Source organism: Podarcis liolepis, assembly GCF_965112155.1.
Source record: "Podarcis liolepis genome assembly, chromosome: 7".
NCBI classification, from domain to species: Eukaryota; Metazoa; Chordata; class Lepidosauria; order Squamata; family Lacertidae; genus Podarcis; species Podarcis liolepis.
In genome coordinates, this window is record NC_139561.1 from 45,204,406 (window position 1) to 45,229,634 (window position 25,229).

General features: G+C 45.8%; 1 protein-coding gene across 20 annotated transcripts in view; it reads right to left on the reverse strand.

Moving 5' to 3' along the window:
• ZFHX3 (zinc finger homeobox 3) overlaps window positions 1-25,229 on the reverse strand; it is a 408,431-nt gene that overhangs the window by 27,323 nt on the left and 355,879 nt on the right. For all 20 annotated transcript variants that reach the window (XM_083513430.1, XM_083513429.1, XM_083513427.1 and 17 more), the window contains 3 exons: window positions 13,893-14,006; window positions 2,713-2,843; window positions 2,229-2,429 (listed from right to left, as the gene is read on the reverse strand). In XM_083513430.1, coding sequence (XP_083369556.1) covers window positions 2,229-2,429; window positions 2,713-2,843; window positions 13,893-14,006 — 446 coding nt within the window. The remainder of the gene's footprint in view (window positions 1-2,228; window positions 2,430-2,712; window positions 2,844-13,892; window positions 14,007-25,229) is intronic.

Genomic DNA, 25,229 nt, shown 5'->3' on the forward strand with positions numbered 1-25,229 from the left:
AAGACAGATGAATGATGGAAGGCAAGAAAGAAAAAGAGCTTTTTTACTGCCTTCAGCCCCTCTGATGATTCTGCCAAATCAACAGTCCTACGAAAAGTGAATCAGCCACAACACTAAAAGCTGGGGGATAAGTCAGTGCTGAGCATAGAGAAGGCAACACACCATCCCCAATCAGAACTGCAGCAGCAGTTTTGGTCTTCACAACCTCACCCCAACTCCAATCGCTGATCAGCTGGTGTACAACACCCCTCTCATAATTGCCCTTGCCCCACAGACAGTAGTGCAGCACAACAGGCCTCTGACGAAATGGGGAGAGGACTCCCCTGCTATTGTTGACAGGGAAAGAGGGGGGGCACTGTGGAATACCCAGATACACAGCACACCATGGTATCAGTAAGTAGCTGTTGCTATGGCAACAGTCATATTAAACATGGCAGGTTCCTGAAAGGCACATGATTAAGATTAACAGAAGCCTCTCCCAGCCCCAGTGCAAAGGCCAGAGAGGGGCCCTCACAAGAGCTCTGAAGGGACCCTGCCGTTCTAGGAGCAGCATCCTCTTGCCAATCTCTTGGGCAGACTGATGTCAGGAAAAACTCAAGACGACAAGTAGCTGGGGCAAAGATCAGAATGCGCTTTCAAGCAATCATGAGTGACATTCTGGGAGAGCCTTGGAAGCAAAAAGGCTCTTTCATGCCGAGGCTGGGTCAGCAGCAGCAGCTTATGGGACTGGGAGGAGAGCTCTTCTGCTGCCTAGGTAAGGTCGCCCTCAACTGTTTATAATAGTGCCATCAGTGGGCATGGCACCTAACGGTCACAAACGCAAAATGACAGGTTTAGAACGTGGATTTCAAGAGGGAATATGGAGGAATTTGGGGACAGAGTGGATGAAGACACACAAAGACAGTCACATGTACTACTTGGGATTCCCTGTAGTGGTGTGTGCACAGTAAGGACTTAAGCCAAACGAGGGAAGAAAAGCCCTGGAGAGCTCTAAAGATAAAGGCAAGACACTTGTGCTGGATATGGTACTTTGCTGCTGGATTTTGAATAGAGATGAAAGAACTGGTGAGGAAAGGGAAGGCAAAGTCAAGGCAAAGGGCAATCAGAGCAGAATCACCAAAAGGGACTTAAGAGGAAGAGGCAAGTTTGTGCAATAGAAAAACTTTGAACAAAAAATGTGTAGGCCATTTAGACAAGACAAAAGAAAGCACCTCATCAGATAATACATAATTAGCATGTGGAATTTCCTACCACAAGATGTGGTAACAAGTGGACACTAAGCTTAGATAGTTTTAAAAAGTGATAAATGCATGGAGGATGCATCTTCTATTAGGCATGTCAGCAGAATGGAATCCCTATGTTCAGAGGCAGTCTACCTCTGAATACCAGATCCGGACAAAAGCTCCATGACCTTCTTGGAGGTTCCAGAGGCATCTGGGTGGTCAGTGTCAGAAAGTGGGCTTGGCAATAAAGGACCCCAGTCCTATCCATCAAAGCAGTTCTTCTGGCCTCAGTCCTGTGGGACCAGCTCACTTGCCTGAGGAGCTTAGAAAGCTGCCTTATACCAAGTCACACCATTGGTCCACTGAGTTCAGTATTGTCTATACGAAGTAGCAGCAACAACACTCCAGGGTTTCAGGCAAGGAATATTCCCAGGGTTTGAACCTGGGATACCTTCTGCATGTAAGAAAATGTGTTCCCCTGGCCGGTGATGTCACAATAAGCTTCAGCCTTGTCTCCCTGCTGCACCCTACTTGTAGCACACTGTGCTAAAGGAAGGCCCAATTCCTACTTTTGTATTGCTGGCCCAGGTCACTACTCAAGAGGTGGCATTTCAACAGTGCCTGGTATCTGCTTGCCTACTGGCAGGTGTGTTGAATGTGGGCAATTCACTGAAGAGGAGGAGCAGGATCAGGAGGAGGAAGGGAAGAAATAATGCAGGCAAGATAGGCCTTCTGGGGGCGGGGAACATTTTCCCCATTGAGGGCCACATTTTATTGGGGGTAATCTGTCACGTCCATCAGTGGGTGGGGTCACCCGCGTTTTCTGCCACCACCACTCTTCATTCTCCTACCTCCCCAGGTGATTGCCAGGGTGGGATGGGTTGGTTTTCCAAGAAGTCAAAACCAATTGCTCGCAGGGGACTTTATTTCCTCCTTGCCTCTTGCCCTCCCTTTCTTTGGCTGAGAGGTGCAGGCTGCCCACCCAGGCTGCCCATAGGGACTCACCGTCAAAATGAGCTTCTCCACACAGTCCGGGGAGACGCTGTGGAGGTGAGTGAGGTGCAGCTGCAGGTGGATCTTGTTGCTGAGCATGTCCTGGCAGAGAGGGCACCGAAGCATTGGCTGGACCGAGTGCTGAGTCATGGCATGGACCCTCAACCGGTTGACATCGGTGTTACTGTACTTGCAATATGGGCACTGATATACCTGGAGGACAAGAAGACATCACAAGCTTTGGCAGAATAAAGCCTTGATAAGGTCAGGCTGCAGGACAGGTGTCTTCCTCCACCTTTTTAATACCCTTTGAAACACACTGCCCATTTCCACAGTAAGAATAATAAAAAAAACCAATTTCACTATGAACTGCCTTGTGGGCCCAAGTGGATTTAAAAGTTGAATATAAGGATGGATGGATGGAAAGGAAGGAAGGAAGGAAGGAAGTTGAGCCATGACTTCGCAGAAGCAAGTGCCAGTTGCTCCAGTGTCTCACCTGCTCCAGCTTGGTCTCATCTGATGTTTTAGGCCATTTGGTGACAGGCGACTCAGAGCTTCTTGGAAAGGAGATACGTTTAGAGGATGCTGGGGACTCTGTCAGCTCCTTTTCAGCTGGGGTAACATGTGCTGAAACAAACAAACAAATAAACAAACAAATAAATAAATAAATGGGACAGAAACAACTGCATGACTATGTGACACCTCAGCTCTGGAAGAACCTGGAGGCAAGAACGGCATCTATGAATTCCTCACAGATGGCCAAGCCTCCCATTCTGCACTGCTCCTCAATTCCATTCCTTTACACAAACATGCTCTGAATCTTCATTCTGAATTACTTTTGAAGCGTTGGGATGCAAATCATCATCATCATCATCATCAAAATCGGGTCAGTGCCTGCATGCCAGATATGTGCTACAGCTGTGGAAAACCTGAAACCAGCATGCACTAGATTACCTCAAGATCCCTGAATAAACCTGTATAAGCCCTTAGATCACCTGGGGAAATTCTACTTATGGTACCGCACCCTAGAGAGTATCATAGGGCAGTGATTCAAAAAGGGCCATTTGGCCCAGGCTTTCTAGGCACTTTTTTTTTACTTGAATCCCCTCAAATTCCTATTTTTGTACTACTGTTTTGTGAGTTTTATGTTGCGTTTTTAATGATATGGTTCATTGGAGATTTTAAAATTATAAGTGCTTTGTAAATGCTTTTAAATAAATAAAATAAAATATGTGCTGGTTGGTGCTTTCTCCCTGCAATGCCCCTGCAACATTCTAATCTCCCCACTGTTTTTTTAGGGGGAGGAAAATGTCTCAAAAAATGTCCCTTTCCATTTTGACTAAGAACCATTTTCCTTCCATGGACCAATGCAGCCAGACTGTGGGTGAGCCCATCTGAGTCACACATGCTACAACTTTACTCTTCAGTCACCCCTGCATGCTTCATGTCAATAATCACTCTCCAAGCCTGATTCCAGGATAACACTGATGTTCATTAGTGCTTTTGGAATTACTCCGGTGAATGAACACAGGCAGACAACATAGCAAAGCTAAAACTCGACATGGATTTCTAATGCAATTTGAGTCAACAAAGGGAAGGGCACGGCAGACTCCCCATGTAGTTGGGATGGTGGGGGGATGGGACACACAAGACAATCACATCATCTACCTCACATTGCATCAAACATGCACATAACACCAGTGCTCAAAAGCTTGCACCGGCTGCCCGCACGCTACTGGGCCAGCTTCAATGTTCTTGTGTCAGTTTACAAGGCCCATAATAACTTGGGCCCAGGATACCCCAGGGACCACCTGATCCCTTATGTTCTCACTCAATCTCTGATGTCTTTGGGGGAGCCACATAACCCCCCATGGTGTGGATGCATGGGTCATAACCACAAGGAGCAATGCATTCATTATTGTGGGTTCAATTATTGTGGGTTCAGTTTTGATATCACCATTGAGATCAGGCAGGCCCCTTCCACGTTGAACTTCCAGGACTTATGGAAGACTTTTCCCCCAGCAGGCTTGAATTCTTATTTTATAGTTTTTAACTCCTTTTTAGTCTCCTGTACACTGCTCAGAGAAGACTCTGATTACGCAGTATACAAATGGTTGAAATAAAAAATAAATACCTCCTGCTGCAATTTAGAGATAGGCATACAGGCTTTCATTGATGCCAAGATAAGCTCCCTCACCATTTCCTCTCTCTGTCTCTTTAAACATAGCAAAACTGGCCAGACTGGTCACACATACCCATAGAAACACCAGAAAGGCAGAATGAACACCATTCTGGTGTGTTCCAGGAAGTTGATGCTCTTCCCAGAATGCCCGCCTTATGACCTTTGAACTCTGTACCCTGGAGCACATAAATCTGCAGGGCATCTATTATTTAAAAACTACAAGGACAAGCATATTACACCTAGCCCCCCTGAACACACACATTCAGAACAGTACTTTAATCTGTCTCGAATCGACTTCAAACCCATTTCACCCTTAATGGGAGTTATTCATTTTCACTTGAAAGGTAATATATGACAGCTGGATATTTAACATGATGGATTGGCTGCCGATTAACTAAGCGGTTTAACGCTTCTGGCTTGCTCCCCCCCCAGCCCCCCCTAAAGATGCAAGGAAGATTCTGATGGGGGAATTTGTTCAAAAGCCACAAAAGAGGACCCTGCACAAAGTTAAACAGGCCTGAAACCACGGCTCCCAGAGGCACCACTGATTCACCCCATTGCTCCTCCAACCAGATAAGGGAACTAGGGCTCCTCCACAACTATGCCAACATTACACACACACACACACACGCCTGACTCCTACTGCCTTAACCACTATCACCATCCCTGTTAGCAAGGGAGGCAGGGTGAAGCCATTTGCAGAAGCAGGAGACCTTCGAGCTAAGGATAGGGGCAATAGAGGAACAAAGGTTACAGGCAGGAATATATCAGGATATACATTGCTGGGCTGTTACTGCTACAATAATTGCATATATTATAAAATACAGAGGTGCACACTATATTTCATTAGACTTCTGATGAGAAGTTATTTCATCAAGTCTACCCAGTCATATAGTTCTGCAATCTAGGTTGGTTTTAAAAGATTTACTGATTTTATCTGAGATTTTTTAAATCAATACTTAATTTTTTTTTTTTTTGCAATTTTAGATGTCTTATTGATAATGTTATCAATATTACATTTCTACTATTTATATTACAGAGTTTAGTGATTAAGTGATTTATAAATCTTTCTAAAAGGAAAGAAAGAAATGGGTTATAATGTTTAACCGTGTTTTGTGTATTTTAATGACATGCTGTCTGTTAAGGGTATTGGAAAAGCTTTTGGGGTTATGATGCAACAAAAAGTGGTCTATGAGCACAATAAATCAATAAATAATATGTAAGATCAGAGAGTTTGGGCACAGTAAGCCCAGTGCGTTTGTGGTAGATCTAGAAAAATGGAGGAAGCTAGGATGGTGGTGTAAGATGTATGTATGGCTGAACAAGTCTGTGCTCCAAGTTCTGGACAGAAGTAAAGTGAATAAAAGCTGAGACATGGCTGTTGTGACCAAGACAGGAGGTGACCATAGCATGAGCCAGAGTCAGATTTCTCGCCAAGAAGGCAGAGGAAAAGGGGCACATTTTTGTGATGTTGTAAACTGTGGAACAGATGTGACCTGACAACAGGCTGAAGAGGGAGGAGTCAAAGATCAAGCACATGTCAATGGATATGGAGTAGAGGAGGATGAGGAGAGGGTTTTTTGGGAGTGATGAGAAGTTAGGTTTGGGACAAAATGGGTTAAAGACAGTGATGAAGCATCCAAGCAGACCACAGGGGGACCTGGGGTAGAGAGGTAGAGCTGGGTGTTATTAGCCTATGGATGGTACTGAATGGCATAGGATTGTACAAGATCAATCAGAGACTGTTTTGTATAAAGAGAGAATCACAGAGGAACAAGGGAAACCCCATTTGAGGAAGAGAAGAACATTGCCAGCGTCAAGCAGGAAGCAGAGTTCACCTGTAGATAGCAGCAGGGCTGGCATCAGGGACTGGCATGGTCAGGCACTTCCCCAGGGACTCAGAAAGGCCCATTGCTGATCCTGCTGCCGATGAGACACCTGACCAGCGCCCCTGCTGCCATCAAAGGAACCCCTTATCCCTGATGTCAATCTTCACCCACCCACTCATCCCTAGTGGGGAGGGGGACACTATTTTGGGCTTTGCCTCAAGTGCCAAATGTATTGGGCTGGTCCTGATTAGGAACATAGGAAGTTGTTTTATACCAAGTCAGAATAATGGCCCATCTAACTCAGTTCTGTCTACTGTGATTGGCAGTGGCTCTCCAGGGGTTTATGCTACGAACCTTCCCAGCTGTACCTGGAGACAATGGCGGGGATTAAACCTATGGCCTTCCTATATGCAAAGCATGTGTGCCCCTCCTAAGCTACAGTCCTTGCCCATTGTGACTGCTTGTGGTTCTCATTCATTCACCTCATCCCCCTATTCTCTCTACAGATGCTTACCCAGCAGCGGCAGTACAGACTGTGGGAACTGAGCCAGGTCTTGACTCCATAATATTATGGGGTACTCCAGACATCACATATTGGGGAATTTAAACATGTCAGCTGCCTGCTGCAACACAGAGGTAAATGCTGTCAACATTGGGTAAACATGTCTGTAGAGAGGAGGGGGTAAGCAGAGTTACTTTTCAGTTGTGGTTCCCTATATGCGGAAAGCTCTCCTTCCTGAGGGGACTTACCTTTTCCCCACTCTACTGATGGACTGAGATTATGTTGTTTTGTTACTAGTGTGCTGCCAAAGCTTCCTGTGGCTTTTGTGGGGAGGGGGGCATTGTGTGTATATTTATTTTAATTAATTGCAGCTGTTTTTCTGTATGAATTTGTTAATCAGATAATGTAATTATGTTTAGAAACATAAACATAAACCCTGGGGTAACAAGCAACTAACGAGTCTACATAATATTAAATGGCAACAACAGGGTGTATCCAATGCTAGTACTACTCTGAGGAGACCCACTGAAGTGAATGAACATGACTATCTTAGGTTCATTCATTTCAATGCGTCTGATTTGAGCAGGACTAGCACTGGATACAACCTAATAGCAACAACAGCAGACAGCCTGCAGACACACTATGAAGAGACTCTAATGCAGGCATGGCCAAACTTGGCCCTCCAGATGTTTTGGGACTACAATTCCCATCATCCGTGACCACTGGTCCTGTTAGGGAGGAGTGATGGGAGTTGTAGCCCCAAAACACCTGGAGGGCCAAGTTTGGCCATGCCTGCTCTAATGGTAATGGCAGAGGCAGCTGCAATACCAGGTTGGCACTGGGCAGTAGTCATTGCGGTGTCATGCCATGAGCCCAATGAAATCTGGTCCTGAGTGGCAGAGTGGTCATGGACATTTGGCAGCAAGGAGAATACCAGTGAGCTTGGTATGGGCAGTTTCAGTGAAGGGCAGAATGAAGCCAGATTGTAAGTGGTCAAGAGAGAGAAGTTTAAAGAAAGAACGTAAAAAATGCAGGGGCTAGAATTACACTCCAGGAGTTTGGAGACAAAGAATAGACAAGTACTCAGGCAGTATCTGGGAAATGAAACTTTATTAAGGGAGAGGTTTTAGAAGTTGGGGAAATGGCAACATGTCTGAATGCATCAAGGCAGAGGTGACAGAGAGGTTGGCTGTGTGGCTGAGAGATGTAATGATGGAAGGAGAGATGCCTATTAAGAGTCAGGAGTAAATAGTATCAATGGGATACAAATGAGGGCAAAGTCAAGGACAGCAGACTGGTCAACTCATTAAGTGTGTTGGTGGATGGAACAGGAAAATATTGAAGGAGTAGAAGAGATACCATAGTGGAGAGTTCTGATTTTGCAGGAGATGAAGTCTTGAGGGTGGGACATTGCAGATCATATCTTATCAAAAGATAAAGAAGAGACATTGAGGATTCTTAGAGTTGGTGTGGATCATGGAACCAGGAATATGGTAGACAAGAAAGAGGAGAGGGTGGACTTATAATGCTGGCCGGTTCCTCAGAGGTATTCAGCTGTGTGAGAACATGAATGGATATTCAACTGTTTTCTTTTCCATTGAACGGAGATCATCTTTAGGCCAGGTGTTCCTGGCATCTCTGAGGAAAGACTCTGGCCAATATTTATCTTTATATGGGTTGTTAGATATTTATCTAAGACGACTATAAAAGCATAGAAAATGAGGGCATTGCTAGTTATGTGGGGTACCCCAGTACATTGGAACTACCTGGAGAATAATCCTTTCCTTGTGTTTTATAATCTTGGTGTGGCCAAATGTAGCCAGTGCTCTGGATTAAAGGCAACAGCTCCTGAAGTCATTCACTACCTCTTGGAGCTCGAGCTTTTAAACTTTCACGATCTGTCACTGACCTCAAAAGGCCCATGAAAACAAGAACTTAGCAAGTGTTCCTTCTGTTTTTAATGGGACTTCTTGATAAAGTACTGGGAGACAGGTTGATCTTCTCTAGAAAGACATCTTTAGACCTGGCCAATATGACCAGCTATCGCCCAGTCGCAAATCTTCCATTCTTGGGCAAGGTGATTGAGCGAGTGGTTGCTGAACAACTCCTGGCACGCCTGGAAGAAGTGGACCATTTGGATCCCTTCCAGTTGGGATTCAGGCCTCATCATAGGACTGAAACTGTCTTGGTCGCACTGGTCGATCATCTCCGGGAGTGGGCTAGGGACAAAGGTGAGAGCTGTTTCCTAGTTCTGCTGGATCTCTCAGTGGCTTTTGATACCATTGACCATAACATCCTTCTGGACTGTCTAGAGGGGCTGGGAGCTGGGGGCACTGTTATACAGTGGTTCCGCTCCTTCCTCCTAGGCCGTGTTCAGAAAGTGGTGGTGGGGGATGAGTGTTCCGACCCCTGGGCTCTCACTTGTGGGGTGCCTCAGGGTTCTGTCTTCTCCCCCATGCTTTTCAACATCTACATGCAGCCGCTGGGAGAGATCATCAGGGGGTTTGGGCTGGGTGTTCATCAGTATGCGGATGATACCCAGCTCTACCTCTCTTTCAAATCATAACCAGTGAAGGCAGTGAAGATCCTGTGTGAGTGTCTGAAGGCAGCTGGAGGATGATGGCAGCTAACAGATTGAGGGTGAATCCTGACAATACAGAAGTACTGTTTTGGGGGGACAGGAGGAGGGCAGGTGTGGATGACTTCTTGGTCCTGAATGGGGTAATTGTGTCCCTGAAGGACCAGGTGTGCAGCCTGGGAGTCATTCTGGACTCACAGCTGTCCATGGATGCGCAGGTCAATTCTGTGTCCAGGGCAGCTGTTTACCAGCTCCATCTGGTACGCAGGCTGAGACCCTATCTGCCTGCGTACTGTCTTGCCAGAGTGGTGCATGTTCTAGTTATCTCTCACTTGGATTACTGAAATGCGCTCTATGTGGGGCAACCTTTGAAGGTGACCCAGAAACTACAACTAATCCAGAATGCAGCAGCTAGACTGGTGACTGGGAGTGGCCACTGAGACCACATAACACCGGTCTTGAAAGATCTACATTGGCTCCCAGGACATTTCCGAGGACAATTCCTAAATGGCCTCGGTCCAGTATACCTGAAGGAGCGTCTCCACCCCCATCATTCTGCCTGGACACTGAGGTCCAGCGCCGAGGGCCTTCTGGCGGTTCCCTCACTGCAAAAACCCAAGTTACAGGGAACCAGGCAGAGGGCCCCCGCCCTGTGGAATGCCCTCCCACCAGATGTCAAAGAGAACAACAACTACCAGACTTTTAGTAGACATCTGAAGGCAGCCCTGTTTAGGGAAGCTTTTAATGTTTAACATACCATTGTATTTTAATATTTTTTTGGAAGCCACCCAGAGTGGCTGGGAGTAATAATTATTATTATTACTATTACTATTACTACTATTATTAATGGAATAGCTGCTAAAGCACCGAAAGGAAAAGATAAGCAGCCAACTGATGGGAAACCATTTCCTGAAGCCCTATCATGTAAGAGACTATCAGGCGGAGTGGAAGCTAGCTGCCCTGCTTGCTCTGCACAAAGGTAATGTACAGGAAGGAGGAGTGAATGACTGGGGATAGAGAGGGAAGATGATGAGGAGAAGGGATGTCCAAAGTAGCTGGCATTCCAGGGATATCTAAGGCATTATCAACCCACTGTATCTGCCAGCTGCGATTCTCTGGCACCATCTCCAAGGGAATAAGTGTTGCTCTCTCACCATCCTGCTGCCTAGTCACAACAAGGCTGTTTCAGCTGCAAAGTCAATTTTGGGGAGCAGAGTCCTACCAGTTAACTCAAAAGAGAGAGAGAGAGAGGTTTCCTCAGCCACTCTGGGAGGCTTAAAGCCTTAAAGTGAAGGCTACACTCATACCAATACAATGAAATGACCCTGGAAATTGTTTTGTACCTTATGAAGTGCACTATGAATCCCTCACCTAAGAAATAGCTCACTGCAAGAGACAGTTTACTACCAAAAAAGTCTTCCTACTGCTTCAAATTTTCAACACTGAAAAAAGTGTCTCCTTCCATCCATGAGCTGTGAAAAGCAGCATAGAGATGAAGCTCAAAGAGCCCAGCCCAGGGTAGGAGGACTGAGGAGGATGGACTCTACCTGACTAAAGACAGTTGCCTCTCCCCTGCCCCCAGTCATCAGTTTCTCTGAGCTAAAGCACCATTGACAGCCCCTTCATCTAAACTTCCATCTACTAATCCAGCAGCATAATGGAGGAGCCAATTAAATGATTATTAATTCATGCTGCTTTCCGTAAAGCTGGGTTCTCATCTCTCTGCATTCCGTAAACCAACTCGCCACCTGCCCCAGAAATTTACAGCAGGACTCACTGACGTTTGCTCTCTCCATTGATCATACCAGCTCAGCAGCCGGCCAGCATCCCTGAAGCCCAGCTCTCCAACCAGGTAGGTCCTTCTGCTCCACCATGTGGCAATGCTGCACCTCAGGTGGCTGATGGCATGACATGGGGTGGGCCTGCTTTGAAGACACCCTTCCTGGGTAAGCTGGAACCATGGAAAAGGAACTACACAGGGTGTGGTTTGGTCACTTGGACTCCTTGATGGAGGCCTTGTGATGAATGTTAAGCAGAAATGAGACTCAAGAGCTGCTGGTGCTGTTATGTGAGCCATGCTCACACCAGTGGACCATTGGGGTGATTTGCACAGCACCCCAAGGCTATATTGTGCCCCCTAAGACAGGCGCAGCCAATGAACCCACGAAGGCAGGAGAGGAAAACAGCCCAAGCAAGGGCTGGTGGAAATTCAAGTCTTGGAAACAGATGCCAAAGAGTGATTCAGCTATGGAAACAAGAAGGAATTATTGTGCCTCACCAACTTCCATAAAGAAATGTGGACAAAGTGGGACAATCATCCTTCCTGAAAACAGAGGTCCAAGAGTAGCCACTAGTTTAGCATGAGGGCTGTGCTGGGCCCCAACAGCCCCTAAGGGAGGGTAAGCAGCAAGTTGCAGAGGCAGACTTGTTAAAAACAGGAAGATAAAAAGAATTAATAAACACTTCCTCTAGCTAATAAAGCTGCCTCCCCACTTTAATGCTGACCATGCTTTTGGCAAGGAGTAGGAGTTGGTATGCAGCACTTTGGGAAAGAGATATTGACTGGAGAGGAGCAGAATCATGGTGGGTCCAGTGCATCTTCAATTACCTAGACAATGGCATTGGCAGTTTACCAATAATACAAAATATGCAACCAATAGACTAATGTTCAGAATTATCCTAGTAAGCTGGAAAATGAAGCTAAAATGTAAATTCAACTAAGAGTTCTACACAACGCCCACAAAAAGCTGGCGAGGGAGTAATCTACAACTAGGCTACAGTGTCTTCTGAAAGGAAGAGAGCTATGAATCAGGAGCCAGAAAGAAGAAGAAAATAGCCAAAGTAGAGAATTTTAAAAGCAGGAAGATGTTACCCACCTTTTCCAAATATCTAAAGAGATGCCAGAATGCCGCATGACTGGGAGGTGGACTGGAGCCATATTGGCTCTGTTCCACTTCTGATTCAATGGATTGGGGGATAAAGAGAGCTGTACCTCATGTCTTTCACAGAGGATACAGAGTGGGCAGGAAGAAATCATCAGCAACCCAAACCTATGGGCTTTAACAGACAAAGCTCCCCATGCCCTTCCCAGGCAACACTAATAAATTCAGTTTGTCCCTCATGCTCAGGCACTGAGAAGGTACAGTAGGTACAGATTCCAGGCACAGCTCACCCCAGACCTCCCCATCACAGTATCCAGGGCATCTGATGAGACTTGGTTAAACATGACTTCCTGTGAAAATCAGGGGAAAGTTCAGTCAGGATGGCCTTGGCCTGGTTTTTTGGGGGGGAGGGAATTGCCCCCCCCTTTCCCTACTTTTGCAATTAGAAAGGCAGTGGGCCTGTAGGAATTATTCATAAACAGCAAGAGCTGTGCAGTAGCCATTTATGTTAAACATGTCAAACCCAATTGCAATCATGCCTGCCAGCTCTTACTCCATAAACACACTTTTCTGCAACAATTTCCCAGCCCTTGGCAGCCCATTAATACCTCCCCTAATAGCAATCTGCCATGGGTGCGAATTACGGATGCTCTGTTGCACTGATTGCTGCGTTAGGTGAGCCCTGCCGATCTCTAAAAATGGGGAGCACTTAAAAGCTCTCTGAGCTGGTCTGCCACAACTACTGCTTACTTAATTCATTATCCCTCCCTGTTGTGAAGGCTGAGGGTGAGTTCCAGTGCTGCCAAACACATGAAATGTTTCTGGACCAAGATTTTCTTTTGTCTTTTTAATCATTTAGTGACTTTGTGCATCACAGTTGTAAACTATTCACAAATCTTTTAACTTCCTACATAAAACCCCATACCACACCCCTTAGGAAAGCAGCCGTATCTGCTCTGGGACTAATTTGTCCAGACTAGAAGGAACAACACTTTCACCTTTGAAAGGCTCACTGTCTCCTTGTTTGAAAACAAAGTCTAAGAAATCTTTTTTCTTTCTGATACAACCCCTGCTTATCAAGTAAATCTTATTTCAAGGACTGATAAAATTTTGACAGCTATTATGACTTGAGATGGTCTTCTGCTGCTGGACAAATACAGACCCAAACTGTAGAGTATGGACTGATGCACCAGGCCAGCACAAGAAAAATTATTCGTAGGATTGGCTGGATAAAGGGTCAGACCTCTCTTTGTCTCTTCTGTCTCTGAATCAGCTCCATACAGAACTGGCCCAAGGATTTCTCTTGCCATAGTCTTCTGGTTCGTAGGAGGTAAACATCCACCTCAACTGTTCAGAGTGATTCACATTCAGGCTTAGGCAATTTTAGAATTTGCTCTAGATTTTGCATTATTTCACAAAAATCCTTTCATCTTCAAAGTTCACTTGTCTTTTTTTTTTTTTTAAAGAAACAGAGCAAGTTCACTCTATATAACACCTCTTTCCTAATATAAATATGTACTGCTGCTCTTACAAAACGGGATCAACAAGAGGATACAAAATGCAGACTGACTGGGGATATTCTGACTGAGAGAATGATTAAGACAAAATTGAGAACAGCCTCCAAACCCACTGTAGGAAAACTTTCACTCGAGCAAAGTGTGTGAGAGAGAACCAGAGCTCGGCTTCCACTGACTATCACTCACCTGCCGCCCATTTGCCCTCATCCTTTTCAACAGCAGTCTCTGCATCTTTAACAGGCTCTTCTGGATCGGCAGCTGCCTCACTAGGAGGCCCTTCTGCATCTTCAATCAACTCCTCTGAAATGGGAGAAGAAAAAGAAGGAAAAGAAAGAGGTAAAAACTGCACTTGACACCTGCAGCAATGTTGCCTTAAGTCACTTCTTCTACCTTCCCACATTTGCTCCTACAATGGACTCTGGGTTGTTTCCCATCTCATTTGGGAATCCTCAGGTGCAGCCCCAATACATGCTCCCTTTAACTCCAAGTCATAGCAGAAACTGAGCGGCTGAAAAGGGACCCAAAGGGGGTCCTGGTGGAGAAGCCTTAGCAATTGCATGGCAGGGAGGCATGCAGTAGGTGCTATAGGAGCAACAGAAGTTGTGGCCACTGCTTCTTACAAGCAGTGTTAGAAACTCAGATATATAACCTAATTGCCAAATGGCACCTTAAACCTAGGTTATGGTCACCACAACGGTATGTCTAGGCACCATTTCCCCCCAATGGGATTTATTATTACACTCTGTTGCCTACCTGCTTAAGAAAGCTGGAGAGGCCAGCTAGATGGAGATGTCAAGTCACCAACTTGGAATCCAGAGATCTCCATGTGCTCACAATTGAACCCACACCAGACACAAAACACACCTGGCACCTGGCTAATTTCTAACACTGCTTACAAGCTCACTGGATACAAAGCTCAGGCTAGGAGTCTATGGATTCAATTTACATCTTTTTCCCTGGATAATCCCCTAAATCTCCTGGGAAGAGCTTTAGTTTGGCCTCCAAATTTATTTACCGTATTTCATTTGCATGCCACCTACACAACCAAATGCTCTGCATGGTTTGCAAACATTGAAAAACAGAATACAATCCACAATTTTTCACAATAAAACAGTAAACCCAAAATAAAGTAAGTCAACGATAAACAAAAACAACCCCCCAAAAACCAACAAACTATGACTATAAATACAAATGAATGAACATACACAGGAGCTAAACCAATTTAAAACTGTCAAGGGAATGTACATATTGTGGTTAAGTGTCCCGAGAGAAAAAGGTCTTTTCACCAGGCACTTAGCAGGGGTGCCAAAAGAGCCTCTCTAGGCAGCCCATTCCATAACTGGGGCTGCACCAACAAGGACCAGTCCCTAGCAACTACACACATCACTTCATTAGGCAGGGAAACCTGGAATCTCAGGGTCCATGCAGGTATATACAGGAGGTGGCAATCCTTGAAGTAACCTGGCCCCAAGCCATTTGTAGCTTTAAAACAGTGATGGATAACATTTTTTTTTAGCCTGGGGGATGTGTATTGTTCTGGGGAACTTTCCAGGGGCCACATGCCAGTGGTGGGCAGTGCTAGAAGCAGAAGTGGATGGAGAGGAGAACGCCATTTTCACCTTTGTACAGTAGGCTAATTTCTACGCAAACTCACACAACCCTCTATCCTCTATGCAGCTAAGATAGGGGCTCTGTCTGAGTTCAAGGACATATTCCAGCCAGGTAAAAACACTGCTGACAGGGCTGGTATGCAGCTGAAGGGAGGACAGAATCGGACCAGAGATTAGAAGGCAGGTAGAAAGCTCTGAAAACTGACAACCCATGCTAGTTACTGACCAAGGCTGTGGAGGGGAAGGTGACAAAGCTAACTTTCACCATATTAGAAAGCAACCTGAATAAAGCATCAGCCAATCAGCTCACAAGCATTTGGAAACAAACAGGTAGTCATCATCAGTTAGTATACATCTGATAATTCCACTTGGCTCTTCAGTCCAACCAACCTAGTCAAGCAGATAAAATGGGTGTGATGTGTACCTTGGGGTCTGGCCATCAGCAGTGCTTTTGAAATGGCCCCACATTGTGGTCAGTCTGCACCCATGGGAGTGTCAGGTCTCAAACTTGCCTTGAAATCACACAGTATCCCCAAAGCCCTGTCCTCTGGGTCCTAGGTTTGGACAGTCTGTTTGGACTGAATAGTGAGAGTAAGACATCCCATCTGTGCCTGAAGCAGTAAAGTAAACAGAACACCCAGGAAAGATAGTCACACCTGTTCTTTAGCACTAGGTAGCCATCAAAAGCATTGTACCACACACACAGCACAACACCAGGGGCCAAACTGCTTTGTATTGATATCACATACTTTTGTGGGGTGGGGGAGTTCTATCAAAACACCCACTGAAGTATAAGTTGCAAAGTTCCTAAAAAGAGGAAGCTGCAGCAGTACTGTCCATTCTCGTGCCATTCACTGTCTGCACTCTGTGACCCTCACGTGAGAACTCAGCAAAATTTGTGTGTGCCTCAAGGATCCAATAGGCAGTGAAGCAACTAGTGATGAGAATTTAAGATTGGCCTCCTGGCAGGAGAAGAATCTCCTTCCTCGCTTTATCAGCAGAGAAAGCATAAAGCTAGTTGGGATGCAAAACACACTGATTGTGCATCTTCTATGGAAAGGAGAGGAGGAGATATAGTAATGCTTAGTACGTCTATAAAATGCTTGAGTGTTAAAAGTACTTCATTGGCACATGGGCCAAGCCTGGAGCAGCTCCATGGCTTTGAATAAACCTTCCTCTAAAGAGATCTGCCCACTTATGAGGTAGACTAGGTTGAGGGACACCCAGTGAGCTTTGTGACCAAATGGTTATTTGAACCCATAGTGCTCTAGGGCAGTGTTTCCCAACCTTTTTTGGGCAAAGGCACACTTGTTTCATGAAAAAAATCTCGAGGCACACCACCATTACAGCCCCGTGACGTCAGCGCGCAGCGTCACGCCGGGAGGGACGCACGAAAGTGTAAGTTTCAATTTTTTCCCCTCCCCCTTGCCTTCCTTCTGTGCCAACCGCCAAAAAGCCAAGACTTTAGGGCAGCAGGTCGACACGGAAGAAGCTCCTACCTAAGGACAGGTGCGACGGCCGTGTCCTCTTCTGCCACACTTGGCAGCCCTGCCTCACGGTCGTGACTCCCACCCTGATTTCTCCCCGCAGGTCGAGCGGCACAGGCAGCCCAATGTGTCCAGCCCAGACACAAGCCCCGCTTCCCCACTCTAGATCCTGAATGCGACCAAGTGCTCTGGACTCCCGAGCAGGGTGGGAAAGAGGACTCGCATCTGGTAGCCTCCGGGCTCCTCGCCTGCTCGAGGGATGGCATTGCAGGCAAGCTGCCGGCCGTCGCCATCGCCGCCCCCTCATGCGAGTGGACCTGCCCGGAGTGGTGGGCCGGGGGAGGCTCGCTCTCTGTGGGGATGTGGCCCGCACGCGCGGCCCCGCTTCCTCCTGCCCAGGGCTGAGCTCCTTACCCGCGATCTCGGTCTCGCGCACGCGGATCCCACTTATTCTGAAGCTCGCGCCACTAGCCGGGGCTCTCACACCGTGCCAGGGCGAGGCGGCGCGGCCCACTGACGTCATCGCGGCTCGCCCCCGCCCTCGACTTCCCTGTTCCCTCCCCTCCCTCGGGTCGCCGTGGTTACCGAGGACTGCAAGCTGCTCGGGCGAGCGTGGGGCATTAAGTGGGAGAAGGAAAATTAAAATTAAAACTCGCCTGAAGGCCGCCTCTCCGGATATGAAGCTATCTTTCGAATTTTTTAATTTTTCCCGCGGCACACCAGGCAACATCTCACGGCACACTAGTGTGCCGCGGAACAGTGGTTGGGAAACACTGCTCTAGGGAGCATCCAACACACTAACCACTGTACCACACTGCACTGCTGGAGGAAGAACATTCATGCCCTTACTTGCTCTTATTTAAACAAGCTTATAGAGGCTGAACTGGTGGTGAAGCCTGGAGGAACAATTTCCAGCTGCAGATGCTTTTACTAGATGGGTGGGGTATTATTCTTATTCTTATTATTCTTATTATTAATTACTGTTAAGACTGGTGGCTGTTTAATCTAGGGACTACTGGCTCCATCTAAGCTTTACCTTTAAGCAAGAAGAAAATGTGGGCCTCCTGAGCAGTCTTTCTCCTCCAGTCAAATGTTGGAAAAAGCTCCTCAAAGGAAGAATAATGCCCACCAAGCAAGCCCCTTCTGGCCCAGCCATGCTGAAGGTCCCCTGCAGTCCCAGCAGCTACCTAGAGGTGTCACCCTCTCCAAAGCAAGCAAAGGATTGCTGGCCAGCCGCCTGGCTGCTAAGTTGCGACTGGACTGTCTGGGCTCCCCTTCGAAGCATGTGGAAATAATATACGTCTTCCAGCAAACTGTCTGGTTCAGAGGAAATAAAATAGGACATTCATAAGCAGTTACACCATCTGTCTTTATACCATCATCATCAACAACAAGGGGGAAAATAGCTCTTTAAAATGGATGAAAGCCCAGGCTGACAGTAACCAGGAAAATGTGAGCTATGAATACCAATAAAGGTAGAAAAATGATTAAAAAACAAGGATACACACTGCAAATTTCTCTCCTCCGCTCTGCTGCCTTGTTTTATTGGCTAGCCCTGCAAAGGAGATACTGTCTCTCAAGAACCAACCTGCAAATGGGGGGCAGGGGGGGCGTAAGGAGGACAACACTGGTTATAACAGCAGAAGAAGCCCATTATTTGGGGTGGGAAGGGAAGGGTAGGGAAGCAGCTCAGCACTGACCTCAGGCACTCAAGAGCCCTTCTTTCTAGGATTCCCCAAAAACATTAAACAGTGGCAGCAGTGCCTTTCATGTGTAGCGGGAGAGAAGCCCCTCTGCCTCCTGCCAGCGCTCCACTGCAATTTCATTAGGGGAAATTCTTTTTTTAAAAGCAGCTACAAAGAGAGCATTAGGCATAGGCAACTACAGGGTGGTGGTGGATGACCACTGTGGCTGGGGACAGAGAATGGAAGGCAGAGTGTCACTAGTCTAGTCCCAACCTTTCCAACATAAAGTGAGCACACAAACACAGACACATAGCATTCTCCTAGAGCTGAGGTCCTTCCCCCAGCCCACACTGGGAACTCCCCCAACTAAAGAAAGAATAGCCCATGTGGTAAAGCTCCCGCCTTCAATCCTTGGGCTCAGCTCATGCTTCAGCAGCAGCACCCAGAGTCTTTACCCCCTCCCCTTGTAGGCACCTCACCCAGGTGTCTTTTTCCAAATAAGCATTTCAAGGAGGCCACCAGCATTGAAAGGGAAGGGGGAGCATCACCTGGAGAGGGACTAATTCTGCTAGCTAGCAAGATGAGCCTAAGTCTCACAAGTTATGCTTAGGCCCTTACTGTAATGCCTTATCCCAGCCCCAAGTTACCGATGGAACACTTTTACTTTGGCCAGGAAGGACAAAAACCCCACAGACCTCTGAGGGGCAAGCAAAGGGTGAGCAAAGCTCTTGCAAGGTGTGCTGGGTCCCACATGGATGCCACAGGGCCTGTCTCTTCTGCTCCTACAAACTTGGCAGACAGGCCATGACTTCCTGAGACAGGATATGTTCCTATGTCCCAAGCAAGGTCTGATCAGTGTGAACCAAAAAGAACAGATTGCAGGAGTTGTCTGGTAGAGACCAGCCAGGCGCCTCCCCAGACAACTGATGCACTTGCTGACCCCCCTGAATCATTCCTTAGCTGTGGGACTTGGAAATCCAAATAATTTCATGCTTGTCCTGCTCAAAGTTATCCACAAAGGAAGGCTCAAGTCAGAGGGGGTTTTTTGCCTCTGGTGAAACAAACGTTGTAGACAAACCCTATTTCTCAAGAGGAGGCATCTCCTCCCGGCCCTTGGTGAAGTGCACAGAATTTCCAATCTAAGCTTAGTCAAGAAAATAGGCCTCAGCCCCCACCTCCAATCAAAGGACAAAAGGCCCCACGACTCCTGCTCCTTCACACATCCTGACGGACAGCCTTAAAGCCCTGCATGGACAATCCACCCACTTCCATCTGGAAAATAGCCAGGCAAACAGAGCCTTTCCCCCCTCTCCATTCCCTTAACAAAATGACAGCCCCCTCGTCCAAACACTTCAAGGGCTTGCAGGGTCTGGGGTGGAAAAGGACAACAAGAAAGGAGGGAAGTAGAGCATGTTTGCCTCCCCACTCCCGCCCGTTCCAGTAGACTCAAGAGCCGAGAAACATTAGCTGTCACGAACCACAATCAAATCGGGTTTGAAATATTTAGCAGTGGCTTGGAAAATGCGATGGTGCAGCTCTGACAGGCGAGATGGGCACAGACACCCATTTTCCATTATAATGGAAATATCCAGCCTGTTCTGAATATGTATAACCCAGAAAAATGTATTGATTTTTCATTCAGCATAAAAAAAATTGAAATACCCTGCAGCTGTCAAAAGCCTTTTGTTAAAAGCTCATCTTCCTGGAATGAGGTTTACCAGAAACAAGTTTTAATTGTACACAGGCTGCTTCTTTGAAACACAGAAGGATAACCCACCCACCCCCACCCACCCTGTTAGCAAGAAAAATTCCTACTATGTCACCCCCCACTCCGCTGCCTCAACAAGAGACTGCTCCCATCATTGGACAGTAATAAGCAGGCTGCAGCCCTGGCATAAGGGTGTGTTGAATTTTTCAACTTTTAACTTCCAAAAATAAGGAGTGCTAAAAAGTTGTAACATGACTTGGGAATTCAAAATATATTTTGGTTAAACTAATATAATTAAATTTTACTTGGTAAGTAAAATGTGTGTAAAATGGCACAGAAATCATTTTAAAAGAATGTCAAGTGCTTGCAGTTATATTACATATTAATATTCTTATTCTTATTTATTGTTATTTCACAATACCTGACATATTCAGAAGATAAAATTAAAATCTTTTGGTTTTCCAAAAACAGTTTATGTGCTTCCTTATCAAATGTAGACTTACCAAGCTAGGACTTACCACTGGACAATATTTTTGTCTAATCACAAAAATATTAGCAGATTTGAATTTCTTACCCCAAAACATATTTTCAAGACCCCTCACTGAAGAAATTTGCAAAAATTAGGTTTCACCCTCTAAAATGACACTGTCAGAAGCTGGAATGACACTGGGAACCTCCATGAGGAGAGCAGCAGTAGAGACAAATAGCTTGAGACTGCCAGGTCATTGGCCCAGATATGCACACACATACAAACACACACACACACACACACACACACACACACACACACACACCCATCTTCAAAGAAACCCTAGCGCCAACTACTTCTGAGTGCACCTTGTCTGAAAAAGCCTGGATAGAAATGAAATGTCAGATATAAATACAGAAACTGGACAAGTCAACAAAGACAACTCTGAGCTGTGGTTTCATTTATTCCCGCAAAATAAATCAGCACTGAAGATGCTGTTTGCTCCAGGCTCTAACCTAGAGGACAGATGGAAGCCTTTCCTGTTAACAGTCAGGAAGGAGGGACAGTCCAAGAGTTATTCCAAGTTCTGAACAAATGGCCTATACTCCTTAAGCAGAGAAGATCAGCAGCTTCATTCAGACCAGGACTCCCTGAACATTGCTTCCAGCCAGACCCACTTCACACATGGCATTTCCTCAGCACGGAAGTCATCTCTGTCATGTTCAAAGTGGTGTACACTTTCTTTGTGAAAGTTGCTCAATCACATTTTCTGCATTATCAGTTTTATTGCCACCTAAATCGACAGTAGTGCACCTTGTGATCTACAAATGGGCCCCTGCTTCAAAGGGGGCATGGGCCAAACAAGAAAAAGAAACGCAGGGATAGTGGTGCGTATTTGCAGCAAAGTGCTGATTACCTCTGTCAAGAAAGCAGTGTCAGGTAGAAGGCAGGTAACACCAAGCCAGTCCTTACTTGCCAGATTGCCAGATTCACATACCAGGTGGTCAGACCTGTCTGGATCTTGCACAGGGCAGGAGACAAGAACTCTGCATCCATCTGGAGCAGCTGACACCACAGCACCCCTCCTCCTTACTCTGAACACCTAGGCTGGCCATCTAGAAGTCATCTCATCTCACAGACTGGCTACAATACCACCAATTGAACGCCATCTTCAAGGTAGATAAAAAAATTGGTTTTGCGATAGAAATATCGGAATAAGAGAAAGGTCTATTAAAAAATAAAGACAAATTACTTTCCAAAATGTACAGACTACAGTGGTGCCCCGCAATACGAAAATCTCACTAGACGAAAGGGTTTTGCGGTTTTTGAGCTGCTTCACAAGACGAATTTCCCTATGGGCTTGCTTCGCAAGACAAAAACGTCTTGCAAGTTTGTTTCCTTTTTCTTAACACCGTTAATAAGTTGCGACTTGACTTCGAGGAGCAACTCATAGAACGCCGTGTGGTAGCCTTTTTTGAGGTTTTTGGTGATTTTTGAAGCTTTTCCAAAACTTTTCCGACACCATGCTTCGCAAGACGAAAAATTCGCTAGACGAAAAAACTCACGGAACGAATTAATTTCGTCTTGCGAGGCACCACTGTATTGCTAGACTGGGAAGTGAAAGAAGAAGTAAAATCAGTTATGGTGCGGTGGGTGAAGGACTTTGGATATAACATACAGGTGGTGGAATGGGAAAATTTATGGAGAAGGGAACTGAAATTTACAGCTTGTTTTACTATAAAAGAAAACTTTATGAAGATGCTATACAGATGGCACTTCACCCCCAGCAAATTGGCCAAAATGTACAAAATCAACTCAAATTTATGCTGGAGGTGTAGAGAGCTAGAGGGAACAATGTACCACATGTGGTGGGGTTGTAAAAAAATTAAGAGTTTTTGGGATTATTATTTTTTAACTGTTTAAAATAATGTTTATCAAAAAACCTGAAGCCTTCCTCTTAGGCATTATGGCATCAGACATCCCAAGAGAGAAAAGGAGGATTTTTTTGTTTGCAACAACGGCAGCGAGGATGCTGATTGCCAAGGAGTGGAAAGGAGATAAAATTCCATCAAAAGAGGAGTGGCAAGTTAAACTGCTTGAATATATGGAACTAGCGATTATGACGGAAAAGATCAGGGATAGATCAACCCAAAAGTTTTAAAAGGAATGGGAGATTTTAGGCAATACCTAAAAAAAATTGTCCCCCACATTAAAACTTTAGAATGCTTTGAATAACTCTCGGAATTGCATAAGGTATAAATAAGATTTAATACAGGTTATGTTTATTGAAAAATAGGGGCAAGTAACAAGGAAACAAAGAACCCACCACACCAAGGAGGTCGGAAGTCAATGGCTGAAATATTTTTGTTTTCGCGTTGTACTGTTTTCTTGTTTTTTCTTTTTTTGATTTGTAAGTTGTGTGCTGTGGGGTCCCCCTGCCCCCATGTGTATCTGTGTCATTTATAAACCAAATAAAGATGGAATTTTTTAAAAAATAGAAATCAGAGCATCTATCCTTGGCTCACTATGCATATGAGCGTAGGTGTGCAGAAGAGAGGCCTTATGTGAATTCTACAATAAACACAGTGTTTTGCTTCCCCTCCCCCCAATACAGGTCTCAGGCCAAGTACAGATTGGCTACATGCCCAACACCAGTGAGCAACTCCTGAAGGAGAAGCCACCCAAAGGTTGGCTGGAATACCCAGAAGGTATTTATATCTTGATACTCTCAGGTAGTCCAAATGCAGCCACCAAAGACAACCTTCTAGAAGCCACAGGCTTATAAAGGGACAAGAACAGAAGAAAGGACATACAAAACCCCCATTCCACAAAGGCAGACTCAGTGCCACCCAAAAGTTTTGTTTAAGGGCAAGGTGCCAGCTGAATCCTTGCTAATGGGATTAAATCTGATAGTTTGTAGCCACATCCAGAGGAGTCCTAGTAACCCCAAGACATTCATTGCTCGGGCGAGCGTGGGGCATTAAGCAGGAGAAGGAAAATTAAAATTAAAACTCGCCTGAAGGCCGCCTCTCCGGATATGAAGCTATCTTTCGAATTTTTTAATTTTTCCCGCGGCACACCAGGCAACATCTAGTGTGCCGCGGAACAGTGGTTGAAAAACACTGCCTTAGAGAACTAGAGGATGACATTCAACCTTGAACTGCTTCTAACGACCTCGTGCTGCTGGGTCTTTCTCTAAAGCAAATCCAGGTGGGGGGATGAGTTGCTCAGAGCATGGCCCAAGCACTTACTGTAATTTGGCAAAACAAGTAAAATTGCACTAACATGGGAGCCAGTAGCTATTGCTGCCAAATGGGTGGAGCAGTCATCTAGAAACCCTAGTGATAAACCCCAGCATCTGGTCTCTTTGGAGGGTGCCTGGAGATAGCAGAAGATTGAGCAACTTCATCACCAGCTTGGGCAGCAAAACCAGCTAGATGCTTGTAATTGCTTTGGCAAAGGAGAATTCAGCTTCCTGAAGACCCTGTTGTTGGACTCTAAAGAAACGAGAGACAGAAAGTCCAAGCTCTACTTTTCCACAGAGGGGGACCCTGCTGTGCCTTCCAAGAGATGTAGAACAGCATGTCAGGTGCCCTAGGACTAGCCACCCAAGCCCAACAGCTGACTCTAAAACACCTGCACTATGAATCTCATTCTCTCAATTATGTGCTCCTGCAGCCAGTGGCAGTTCATCAGCACAGCCAAGTTAATGAAAGGCTCTATAATGAAGCAATCAGATGCATGGGGCTTTCTTGAACCTACTGGCAACTCACATAGGGTGTGTGTGTCAAATGATGGTTATCCCTAGGCTGCCCATAGTGTGTGTTATTAAATTAAATTTCTATACAGCCCTTCATCAGAAAATCGCAGGGTAGTTTACAATATAAAATTACAAAAATATAAACAATAGTAACAAACAAAAACAATACCCCCTCATTTTAAAGACCATATATTGTTTAACTAGCCAAAGGCTAGGAAAAAAGAAGTGTTTCTGCCTGACACCTAAAGATATGTAATAAAGATATATAGTACTGCATCCTACTGCAACTGACCCTCAAAGTCCTTCTTTAAAGAGTTTCACACCAGAAACTAGGATAACTGTTGCTTACCAACTTCCTCACTCAGGGAGCATTGCTCAAAGGCTGCCAAGTCTTAAGCTGCTTCACATCTCATTGCCACCCTCCATCCACACCAAGCCCAACTGGTTCCCCTTTCTTCTTCTGCACTTAAAGACATCCCCAAATCATTAACTGCATGTGGAGTGCAGACTGAGGCGAAAGGAGGCACTTCCGCCGCAGCCTACAGAGAGTCCTATTGATCTGACACACACTTGGTGCCTTCAAAGTTGTTTATGATCAATATGCAAATTGCTCATGGCATTGATCTAGTATTAATTTTCAATTAGGGAATCCACAAGGGGTCTCCTAGGGTCAATTCCTAACAATGCAAAGGAACTGCTGGCAACCAAGTATCGGGCTAGGCATTTGGAGGCACTGTTATTGCTTTATGTGCACCCTCCTCCATCTTCATCATTCTGGGCCCTCTCAGGCCCTATACCCCTTCC